At 40.9% G+C, this 12,324-nt stretch overlaps 1 protein-coding gene across 1 annotated transcript; it reads left to right on the forward strand.

The window, feature by feature from the left end:
* Positions 1–10,760: 10,760 nt before the first annotated feature.
* On the forward strand, positions 10,761–11,841 carry LOC108065563 (uncharacterized). The gene is made up of 2 exons (XM_017153575.3): positions 10,761–11,098; positions 11,161–11,841. The coding sequence occupies exons 1-2, from the start codon at positions 10,837–10,839 to the stop codon at positions 11,397–11,399; spliced, it is 501 nt and encodes a 166-aa protein (XP_017009064.2). The 5' UTR covers positions 10,761–10,836; the 3' UTR covers positions 11,400–11,841.
* The last annotated feature ends 483 nt before the right edge of the window (positions 11,842–12,324 follow it).

Here is a 12,324-nt window from a genome sequence, read left to right on the forward strand (position 1 = left end):
AGTCCGAGTGCATACGTTTTATCATCATACGCATAGGAATTGCAGGCATTAATAGTTTAATTACAACCGTATTGCCTGACCACGGATGATGTTAAAACTCAGAGAAATATTCAAATTTATGAAATAAAATAGCAGCGTTAGCTTTCCCAAACAATAAAATCGCTTTGGAAATGCAGCAATTAGTTCATGTTGAAATTTTTGCTGACCACGGAAAAAAATGGGAAACTAAATTGTTTTTATTGCAGTGCACGAAGCTTGGATGATAGGCAAAAGCGGGTGATCGCGAGCGCCTAACCGCTGTCGGCAAGCCACATTTGTTGTTGTTGTGTTTGCTCAAACAACAGGTGTCAGGCGCCACTCACGTGCATTCTTATCTATTCTTTCTATCCTATTCTCTTTTCTTCTTTGCATACAGGTTTTGTCTCAGGGGGTTTAGTTATGCTCAGGGTCAATTATTTTATGATTTATTTGTCGTTTGCGATATTTTCGGTTTTGCCGTACACTTTTGTATTAAATAAATATATCCTTTCATTATAATTTTGGATCAAAATTTTAAATCATACGATCACACCAGTTGGTTCGATTCGAATCTAGGTCAACTCCCGCATTGGTTCGATCAAACCAGTGAGAAAACTAGGTCAGTTTTATATTGGCGTAGGTCAGTTCCGTATCGGTTCGATCAAACCAAAAACGAAAGTAGGCCAATTTCTGTTGGAAGTAAGCGAAACAGCTGATCCATCGAAAGTTCATCGACCTTTTCGGTTGGTTGAATTACAAAAAAAAAACATAGCTAATTTCAAATTTAGTAAGAACTTTAAGATTTAATCGTAAATTTATTTAGTTTATTTTTGTTATAAGTCTTAGAATTTTTTTTGTTTCGTTTTTGTGTTCCTCAGGGAGTTTTAAATTTTTGTTATTTTTAGTTTTTTGTCCATTCTAAATTTTTAAAGAAATCCGCCATGTCAGATACCGAGGAGAATGTGGCACAAAAGTGTCCTTTGTGCGAAGCTTCCTTAGATGTTGGAAAGACTTTTAAAACCAAATGCGGTCATGTTTTTCATACGTCCTGCATCGCAGCCTATTCCAAAAAGAAAACAACGTGTCCCACTTGTAACACAGTGTGCTTCGAAAAATCTGGTACTCCATCTCAAAACACTCGGGGAAATAAAGGGCAGATATTAGAAACTACACCCAGTGGTTCATCAGGGGCAGCAGTTTTGGGACTGGCTCAGAAAGAACTGATCCAGAGCACCATTTTAGACGCGGTAAAGTCCATGCAAAATGATTTGATGACCCAATTATCAGAACAGATGACTAGGTTGATTCAAGCCAATGTTCCAACACGACTTCCAGCTGAAGAAGTTGCTAACCCGGGGGCATTACTTGGAAGGGAGTCCCTTGGTCAAAGTCCACTACTCAACATGGATGAACCATCAGGCTCCGGTCGCGAAACACCCGGGAGTAATCATTCAGACCTAAGCCAGAGGCCCGACAAAGTAGGCCATATTTTAAACAGTTGGAAATTGCGGTTTAGTGGAAATCCTGAAGGTCTCAGTGTCGACAATTTTATTTATCGAGTAGAGGCTCTCACCAGACAGACGCTAGAAGGAAATTTTTCGATCCTAAGCAGCAATGCTAGCCTTCTGTTTGAAGGAAAAGCGAGGGAATTTTACTGGAGGTATCATAAAAATACCCACGAACTGCGTTGGGATTATCTTTGCACTGCACTTAGAAGGCAATTCAGAGAGGAACGGACGGACTTAGATATCCGAGAAGCGATTCGAGATAGGAAGCAGCGGGAAAGGGAAGGATTCGATACGTTTTATGATGCAATACAGGAATTAATGGACCACCTGGATATGCCTCTGACCAATATGGAAGTGGTAGAAATTTTAAAAAGAAATCTAAGGCCAGAAATAAGACATGAAATCCTAAACATTCCAGTACAATCAGTAGAAGGATTAAGGGCAATATGCCGACGCAGGGAAAGCTTTTTAGAAGATGTCCGAAAATCCCAGGGATATCAGAAGGTAGTGCCTTTCCGCAAGCAAGTCTCTGAGTTGGTTGAGGGGATGAAAGATGCTGAGGAGTTCTCTGAGGGCGAAGCGAATAACGAAGTCTGTGCGGTGGCGCTCATATGCTGGAATTGTCGCAAGGAAGGCCATCGATACAAGCAATGTCAAATGAAGCGCAAAGTGTTTTGTTTTGGATGTGGCGCTCCAAATAATTACAGCCATACTTGTCCGAATTGTTTAAAAAACGGGAAAGCGAACACTTTCAGCGGTCGACAGCAGTCAAGTGTTCCAAAGGACAAGTCGACAAAGGGGGATCAGAATTAGTATGTCCAGTTCAGACGTTGAAAGACCCAGTGAAAGCATCTGCATCTGATCATGTCAAGGAATGTTGGCCAGATCTTTTGGTTCAACAAGTAGTAGATTTAAGGCCAAATTTGAATGAAAAAGTGGTGTCTAGAAATACTAATAGAATAAGGTCCTATTGGAATAATGTGAAAACGATAAATACTATTAGATTTAAAAACAATGATAATCGTCCGTATGCCGAAGTCATGCTCCTAGATAGGATAGTGGTTGGATTGTTGGATACTGGGGCTGCCATTAACGTGATCGGTGGGAAATTGGCAGAACAACTAATACGAAGTAGAATTCCGTTTAAAAGAGTTGCAACCGTTGCTACCACGGCAGATGGCCAGAAGCAAGATGTAGTAGGAAAACTTCAAACGGCTGTAAAATATAAGGATGAAACCAAGGATCTGGAGTTTCATATTGTACCTTCGTTAAATCAGGATCTATACTTAGGCATTACGTTTTGGGCAGTCTTTAATTTGTTGCCACCTTCCATGCAAGTTTCTGAAATTGTTTCTGATTCACATAACCTGACTGAAGGTCAGCAGCGCAGTCTCAGTGAAGTGATTGGGAAATTTCCTTCGTTTGCCTCTTCGGGATTGGGAAAAACCACTCTTATTTCTCACGAAATCGATGTTGGCGAAGCTAAGCCAATTAAGCAACGCCATTTTCCGGTTTCACCTGCGGTTGAAAAGCTTCTTTATAAAGAGATCGACCGAATGTTGGAAATGGGGGTTATTGAGGAGTCTCAGAGTGCGTGGTCTTCGCCAGTTGTTCTAGTACAAAAACCCGGAAAAGTACGTTTATGTTTGGACAGTCGTAAGGTCAACGCAGCTACCAAAAAGGATGCTTATCCTTTGCCCCAAATCGATGGGATTTTATCCCGACTTCCAAAGGCAATGTACATTTCTAGCCTCGATCTGAAAGATGCCTATTGGCAGATCCCATTAGAACCAAGTTCTCGGGATAAAACAGCATTTACCATTCCAGGAAAGCCCTTGTATCAATATAAGGTGATGCCATTCGGATTGACCAACGCGTCTCAAACAATGACTCGCTTGATGGATAAAGTTATTCCGCCTGATCTCAGGAATGAAGTTTTTGTCTATCTAGACGATCTTTTGGTCGTCTCAGACACATTTGAAACCCACATGAAGGTTCTGAGTGCGGTGGCCGAACAAATTAAAATAGCTGGACTCACACTAAATGTGGAGAAAAGCAAATTCTGTATGCGATCGGTAAAATATCTCGGGCATATCGTAGGAGAAGGGATTATTCGTACCGATCCAGAGAAAATCTCGGCCATGGCAGACTTTCCACTCCCTAAAAATTTGAGATCCCTTCGCAGTTTTCTTGGCATGGTGGGGTGGTATCGCAAATTCATTAACAATTTTGCGTCAGTATCTTCTCCACTTACAGATTTGTTGAAGCCAAGAAAAAAGTTTGAAATGACTCCTGAAGGCGAGAAGGCGTTTGTCCAGCTAAAGGATATGTTATGTTCCGCTCCAGTGCTACGCAGCGCGGATTTTACAAAACCTTTTTACGTGCAATGCGATGCAAGTAAGTCTGGAGTGGGTGGTGTATTAGTACAGAAGACAGATCAGGGTGACGAGTATCCCATTGCGTTCGTATCGAAGAAATTAAACAAGGCTCAAAGGAATTATTCGGTAACCGAACAGGAGTGTCTCGCGGCCATTGTTTGTATCAAGCGTTTTCGGCCATACATAGAAGGTCATGAGTTTACGGTGATTACTGACCATGCTTCACTCAAATGGCTCATGAGTCAGACGGACCTCCACTCTCGCCTAGCTCGTTGGGCATTAAAGTTGCAAGGATTTAATTTCAAGATTGAACATAGAAGTGGAAAAATGAATGTTGTACCGGATGCTTTGTCCAGGGTCAACGAGGCAGAAGTAGCTGCAGTAGAGGCGAGACACGGTCTTTTAATAGATCTTCAAGCACCAGAATTTAAGTCAGCCAAGTATTTGGAAATTGTAGACAAAGTCAAAGCCAATCAGAATCAATTGCCAGATTTAAAAGTCGTTGACGGACTTGTTTATCGGAGATCCGATCACGCAACAGGAGACCAGCTGCATGATATTTTTAATTGGAAGTTATGGGTTCCAGAGGAATTAGTTGCCGAGGTTTTAAAAAAGAATCATGATGAACCTCTTGCTTCTCATGGAGGTGTCCATAAGACTTTGGAAAGGGTTCGCCGATACTATTATTGGCCTGGGTTAGTCAACGACGTGAAGTCGTATACGCAATCTTGTGAAGTTTGTAAATCCACCAAAGCGCCAAACAGAACACAACGACCACCAATGGGTGTGGCGCCTGTATCAGAGCGATTTTTCCAGCGTCTTTATATAGATTTTCTCGGTCCATACCCACGGTCGCGAAGTGGTAATATTGGAATATTTATAGTGTTGGACCATTACTCCAAGTTCGTATTTTTAAAGGCGGTTAAGAAGTTTACGGCAGATGTAGTCATTAAATATCTGCAGCAAGATCTTTTTCACACTTTCGGCGTACCAGAAACCATTGTATCCGATAATGGATCGCAGTTCCGGGCTGAGACTTTTCAGAAATTGCTGAGAGAATATTCTATTTCACACACTTTGACCGCTGCTTATTCGCCCCAGTCAAACGCATCGGAGAGGGTTAATCGGTCGGTCATTGCGGCAATTAGGTCTTATGTTAGACCTGATCAGAAAAATTGGGACGAGCAGCTCAGCAGTATTTGCTGCGCTCTCCGTACAGCAGTCCATTCGGCACTTGGTACCAGCCCTTATTATATGGCATTTGGCCAAAACTTCGTCTCCTCAGGATCATCGTATAAACTGCTAAGAGATTTAGGTATTCTTGAGGACAGGTCATTAGCGTTCTCTAAAGATGACTCATTGGAAATAGTCCGGAAAAAGGCGTGTGAGGTGTTGAGGAAACAGAATGAGAAAAATGAGCGTCAGTATAATTTGCGGTCTAGGGAAATAAGCTATCAAGAAGGGCAGGAAGTATTCTACAAAAATTTTAAGCAAAGTAATTTTGCGGCAGGATATAGTGCCAAATTAGGCCCAGCATTCGTAAAAGCGAGAGTTCGCAAAAGAGTTGGAAACTCATGCTATGAGTTAGAGGACCTGCAGGGCCATCTCCTGGGAAAGTACCATGCTAAAGATATGAGACAGTAAGCAAGGCAGATACAAGCTCTTGGTGTGATCTGTCTTAGGGTGTCAAACCCGAAGCCAGAGTCTTGGTGGGGGGCTTTGTAACGCTTGTATCTGAAGAGTAGAGATGTTTGGAATAGGGGCGCCATCTAAGAGACAAGAATGGAACTATAAGGGGCATAGAAAGACTCGGAGGAGAGCAACAGGGGGAAATGTCATCCTTATTATGGGGCATTGTCTCTCTGGACTAAGGCCTCAGAAGGGTTAGCGCCAAAAGTCTGGCGTCCGTAGCGCTCATTCCCTAAGCACACCTCCTAAAGATCAGTGGTGCTCAGTATAAATTCCTTGGTGCAGCAAAGTTAAATAGTCAGAAGTGTGCGACTACCTTGAAAAGAATTTGTTACCAGCGCAGAGTCCAGGGAGGTAAGCAAGAGTGTAGGTTCTAAAATAAGTTCTCGACCAAAGTTTTCCCATTTAATAGGCTTGGCGCTTATACAAATTATACTGTATCGCTGGAGAAGTCCGACAGCCAAATTGGTGGAAACGGATCCGACAGAGATTTGAAGCCTACGGCAGCAATCAACAAGAGTAGCGTTCGCTAAAGATAATTGTTTTGGGTGTTATTGGCTTTGCGTTTGAAATAGCACAAGTATAAGCAGAAAGCTCAATATAGGGCTTGAGTTCCACTCATAGGCCCAACGTCGAGCCGGGGCATCGAACAGGCAGTCACAGAGCATCCGCGATCGAAAGCGCTCAGTTTTTCTGCGTAGTGTGAGTTTGGCCGAAGCCAAAGAAAATTCAGTTGCCGGCGGAAAAGTGGCTAAAAGGAGAGCATTTTCGAAGTGGGCAATCTTCGCGCGCTGTGCTTAGTTTTCCCGGGAGAGATCGGCCACGGAAGGTCGGTCCAGAAGCGGCAGCAAAAAGAGGAAACGAAAAAAAAGAAATGCGGTTCGATTAAGAGAAAAAAAAGAATAATTTTATTTTTATTAGTGAATAAGTTTTTATGGTGTTAGTTTTTTTTTGTGTGGGCCAGAGCGAGTTCCTATGAAAAGTAAAAGAAAGAAAATAGAAAATTAAAGAGGAATAAGCGTGGCGAAAAGTGGTTCGAAGTGGTAGTCCCAAATTTCTAACCTCTCAAGAAAGAAAGAAAAGAGAGAAAAAAAAAAAATGTCGTGTCCCCCAGAAAAGAGTTACAATTGATTTTTTTTGTGATTTTCCTTTTTTTTTTAAGTTTAAATTTCTAGCCACAGGTCATCCAGGAAAGCGCTTTCTTCGGTGGATCTACATTTATGGCGGTGAGTGAAAATTTACCCATATTACATAACACGAATTTGGCAAAGCGGTAAAGAAAGAAAATTACAGAAATAATCGGCTGAGCTTTAAAAAAAAAAGAAAACAATGTTTAAAAGAAAATGCGGGACCTAATCTAAAGTTTGAAATTAAAATTAAAATCTAATCAAAAAAAAAAGGAAAAAGTCGATCGAACCCCTTTTTCTCACTAAATTCACTCAAGTTCGGACATATGTTCGTTTATATGTTTGATGGTATGTGTGCATGTTCGATGGTCTTGCTCAGTCCCATGTTTAAGCTTAAATTAAAGAAACCAATTATATTTGTTTATTCATTTTAATTTCCACAATATTTTATAAGAATTGCCACTTATTTTGATTATATTTATTTATACTTTATTTTCCTTTTTATATATTCTTCTATTTTATTATAATATAGTTTTTTTAACATGTATGTTGTCAGCTTAGGTCAAATTTTATATTTTGTTTAGAGAGTAAATAAATCATTATAATGTTTTAAAAGACCCAGTGTTGACCCTGACTAACATGACCGTCTGAGAACCCCGAACAAGGGGCTACTATGGACAAAATGGACTCAACAACCAGGATTATAGTAGCCGTAGGTTGGGTGGGCAAACCAGGCCTAAAAACATCAAAGGGTTTGGATGTTCGGAGGTGCCACAAAGCCTTGTTTTGCAAATAAATTTCTACCTTTTTTTTCAGCTATCCCTTAAACAGCTTCCTATAGACTATTAATGAGTATGTGATCCTCTAACCAAGATTAGCTTGTCATTTGCACGCAAGTTTTTATGGAAATAATGAGCATAGGCACCTTGGGGGGGCGTGGCAAGAATACCACCCTAATTGCTGGCGAGCGAGAGTCGGAGAATTTTTCATATATTGCGTGCGGCACCCCTCCCAAATCAACATCTCGCCTGAAAAGGAAACATCGTAGGTTACGATTTTCTGAATCCCTCATCATTATTGTTATACTTCCCCCGCGACTTTGAGTAATGACAGCAGCTGCTCTAATCGAAAACGTGTTTAAGTAGCTACCTGAAGCATTTAATAAGGCGAAATAAAAATGAAAAGGCGCTGGAAAATGCCAAAAGTCGTAGGCGTGGTCATAATTGCGTGACCACGACGCATCGCCATTTTGAAGTTAGTTACACAAGACAATGGCCGTCGCTGCGGAAGGGAAGCAGAAGAAGAAGCAGAAGCGGAAACGGAAGCGGCGGCTTCATTTTGCTGTTTTGTTGTCTGTCATTTGCCGTCAGCCCCTTTAAGTTCTGTACGTGCGGTTGCTTTGCGGTTTGGCTTGTAGTTGTAACCGCTCTCAGTCTGACTGTGTGTGCGTTGCCAATGCAAGTGTGTGTGTGATAAACATAATAAACATTTTTATCCCGACCGGAGAGGCATACACGGGCTTAGTGTCTAACAAATGTGCGCCGTGTGACAACGCCAGCGACATGAGTCGCAGGGCAAGGTGCCGCCTGCGGTTTGCACATAGGCATGCGTGTATATACACTGAACAAAATAATTTAGAAACTAGAATTTATACATCACAAAAATATTTACACAAACCTTATAACCTTTAAAGCTTTAATAGAATTTAAGTCAATTTACTTTACAAATATTAACAGAATTTAAATCGATTTTTTACGCACTTTTTCTAATAACTTAAATTACTCTTCTAATTTTTAAGATATTAACAATAACTTTTTTAATGTAAATAAAGTGTTGAAATTTTATTAAAATATGTCAATGTCTAAAGCTGAGTACATAATATTATGTAATTTCTGGTAAAATGTAATTTTTTACCAATTAATTTGATAAAAGAATTTAAATCATAAACTCAAATATTTAAAAATTTCTTAAATTTTTTTATAAAGTTAGTAAATTGCTTTACCATAAAAAAATATCAATACGACATCAATATTGTGCACTCCTTTTCAGAAGTTCCTAAAATTTTTTCCCAGTGTCTTCCAGCCTCGTCCTTTCCGAATCGCATGTGTGTGTGTGTGAGTAAGCGGAATGAACGGTAATCCGTCGTGTTTTGAATAACAAAATTTCCCGTACGAGATTGTTGCACACTGGAATTCGCCGGGACCGCTAACAAACCGCAAGCAATGTCAAGTGGCACGAGGTGGAAACAAAAGACACGAGCAACAACTACGAAAAAAAAAGAACTGCCGTGTCCTGAGCCACGCCCAAACCAAAACCGCACTCACACTCATGCAGGCTCCCTTTTTGTGTCCTCCAAAAAAACCAACAAAAAAAAAACAGGAGGAACACTCAAAGGATAAGGTATATCCTGGGCACAAGTCGCGCACGCACATTTCGCACAAATTCTCGTCGAGTTTGTCAATAAAAGTAAAGAACCTTCCAGCCTTTAGGCCAGCTGCCATTGCGTGACAATCGCCACCTGGTCTCGAACACAAGGGTTTAAAAGAAAGAAAGTAAGCCCCCCAATAATTGATCATAACATATAATAATTCCAAGCATATCAAACAGAAATCATTCTGTTTTATTTTAAATTGCTTATTAAGGGGCAATACAAATATCTTTTTGATAAAGCCAATAAGCTTTAAGCTTATTCATCAGTATTTCCTTTGAACTGTTTTTGTTATAAGAACCCTGCGGTTCATTGATTTATTCGATATAAATAAAGTCGAAAGTGTAAGTTTCCAGGTTTGAATGTAGAACTTAAAAAAATATTGACTGGTTGATATTTCTTATTATTTTGGACTATCAAATTTTACTTGTTATTTATTCACGTTTTTTAACGGAATGGGAAATAAGAAATAACGTGCATGAAATAAAAAATAATATGAATAGTTTTTGAAGGGTACACCTACCTTCGTATAGTCTTCCCCACAGGATGTTTAAACTATGCTCTTCGGCTTTTCAATTTCATACTCCATTCGTTTTCATCTGGCACGCTTTCCCTTTCTGGCCGCCCAGCTGTCTGTCCGTCCGCTCGTCCCCCGTCTCCCCCCTCCCGCCTGCTGTATTAATGGCATTTATTATTTTCTCGTTACACGTTGACTTTTGTGCGGCAATTTCTCAAACCGAACGCGTCGTTCGCCGGAGAAGCAACAAACGATAACAGCTGACAAGGATAAAGTGCAAACGCTGTCATCGGGAGACTGAGAGACTGGGAGACTGAAAGACTGAGAGTCGGGCCAAAAACAAGTAGTTGGCCACCTGGACACACGGACATCCTTAGAGATCCTGTCTGAGTCTGAGTCTGGGTCCTCGACTTACGGATTTGGCCTGGCCAGGCAGTTTTTCTTCATTTCGCCGAATCTGCTGGGCCAGCAGCGATAAAGCACTTGGCATCGCGCCTTGTTTGGCCTTTAAATTTAAATTTATAACACCCGACAAGTCGGCAAGTCGCGCCGCCAGCCGCCTCGCTGGGGAAATGGGTCGCGCTTAGTTAATTGGACTGGCTGATGAATTGTTGAGCCGTTGGCAAATTAACCCTCATCAGGTTTGGAGGGGTCGTTCGCCCCCTTCTCCGGATCCGGATCCGGATCCCTCCTGCACTCCTGCACACATGAACACGCACGTAGGACAGGTGACGGGGCAGATAAATTGCGGCTGATATATTTTCACACAAACGAATGAAAAAAGAAAATGGGAGTGCTGCCTCCTAACTTCCTGAGGTAAATTTAATTTTTAGACGAAACGGAATTGCCTAGCAATTACAGTTTTATCTTCAGCTGCTTTTCATTTATATTAAATCTATTGCTTAACCTTGTTAAACCCAAATAAAGTTGAAATTTATTTCGACTAGTACGGAAATCAACGGGGATCTTAAGTCTAAAATCAATTTTAACAGGAATTTCAGATAAAAGAATTTTATACAAATGGTTTTTGGTACTAAAAAGTAAAATTAACTGTTATAATAATGAGATCGAAAATATGAGAATGTAATTTCCTTACTTTTTTTTGACAGCACTAACACAGAATCAACTTTCAAAAATACACCTTATACACTGAAACACATCGAAATTAGAGATGCCCACCGTAAAATGGGCGGTAACCTTTCTAATTTTGTTTTCTTTGAGATGCCCGGGACTGGCGGTTCACCTGGTGGATCAAGATCCAGAGGAACCAAGGTGCACAGACTGCAAAAGCATACAGTCGAAATGTTCCATCTCAAAGTCTGGCATGTTTTGCCCTAACAAATTGGATAAGCAGAAAATTCAGTTTTCAAAGGGATATACGGATGATGCCTACGATCTAAAGGATTGTATACCAGAGAAGTACACTTTATCGGGTAAGTAGATTACAATTAAATCCCAATATTCAGTTTTTATTCAACTTAATGCCTCTCAAAAGATCCGATTGAGGATTGGTGTTGCCTGTGGTCGCCGAAGATTGGCTGCCAGCAATTGGCCGGAACCCACTACCAAAATCAGACGGACTGGGAAAAGACCTGCGATATATGTCTGACTTCCTGTTTCTGCGATGAGAATACCGAAAGTGGAATGGTTAAATTCTCACCCATGAGCAGCTGGTGGACAGCGCTGGGCATTCTGGTCCTGCTTCTGTTGAGGTCACATCCTCTACAGTCTTGAGACTCGAGCCTCGACTGCTTTGCATATCACCGAGGAAATTCAATAAACTTGTGCCTGCATTGGGGAATTTCGAGTGCCCGGTCACAGACCGAAAAACAAAGTGGCCATTGCACTAAGCCGAGGCGCATACAAATCAAGTCAACAATAGCTTCGCCAATGTCCCCAAACGACGACACGCTACACACGATTCGAAAACCGAAAAGGAAGGCGAGGGAATGCGATATTGTTTCTGTTTGTTTGGCCCAACAAGTACCAGTGTTGTGCGATATTCGTAAGGAAAACATGGTATTTTTTGACGAAACTTAGGATAAGAAAAACTACTATAAGATAAGAGGCCTCTAAAGTCGATTTCCAGAAAATCTCACGTGAAATGTGTATAAATAAATTGTAATTATGGGACCCTACAGAAATCTCTTGCAACCAAATTCCAACCGTTCTAAAACACACTTTCATATTTCGGAAATCATAAGATTGGTGGAATTTTGTTGCAAGAGAATTCTTTAGCAAAAAAAAAAAAATGTAAATAAATTTGTTTACTTCGAAATATAATTATACTAATAATAATCATAATACTACGATATTGGTTCACCTCCAACCTGCTTTATTGTTAGCAGTGATCCCAAAACAGTGATCAACTGGAGGCGTCATTGTTCTGTTTCTGGTTCCAATTCCATGGGGTGGTAAATATATACACGAATGGAGCTGGAGATGGGCAAAAGTGGAGCAAGCGTTCCCGTTTCGAGTCAAAGTCCCACTATGGACCCCGTCTCCTTTGTCTGCCAGTTCATTGGCCCATTTCCCACTTTTATGTTGGCCAGCAGCTGCAGCAGCCAAAATGCAAATGAGCAGCTCTGGATCTGGTTGTGATTCTGATTCGGATTCTCGGGATCTGGACACTGGACGCTAAAGGCTGGACTCTGGCCAG

The sequence above is a fragment of the Drosophila takahashii genome, chromosome 3R, assembly GCF_030179915.1.
Source record: "Drosophila takahashii strain IR98-3 E-12201 chromosome 3R, DtakHiC1v2, whole genome shotgun sequence".
NCBI classification, from domain to species: Eukaryota; Metazoa; Arthropoda; class Insecta; order Diptera; family Drosophilidae; genus Drosophila; species Drosophila takahashii.

Excerpts from the sequence above, each read along its gene's own strand:
- LOC108065563 (XM_017153575.3), top strand. The coding sequence starts at position 10,837 with ATGCCCACCGTAAAATGGGCGGTAACCTTTCTAATTTTGTTTTCTTTG. Across the intron at positions 11,099-11,160 it reads AGAGAAGTACACTTTATCGG|ATCCGATTGAGGATTGGTGT; the intron begins GTAAGTAGATTA and ends GCCTCTCAAAAG.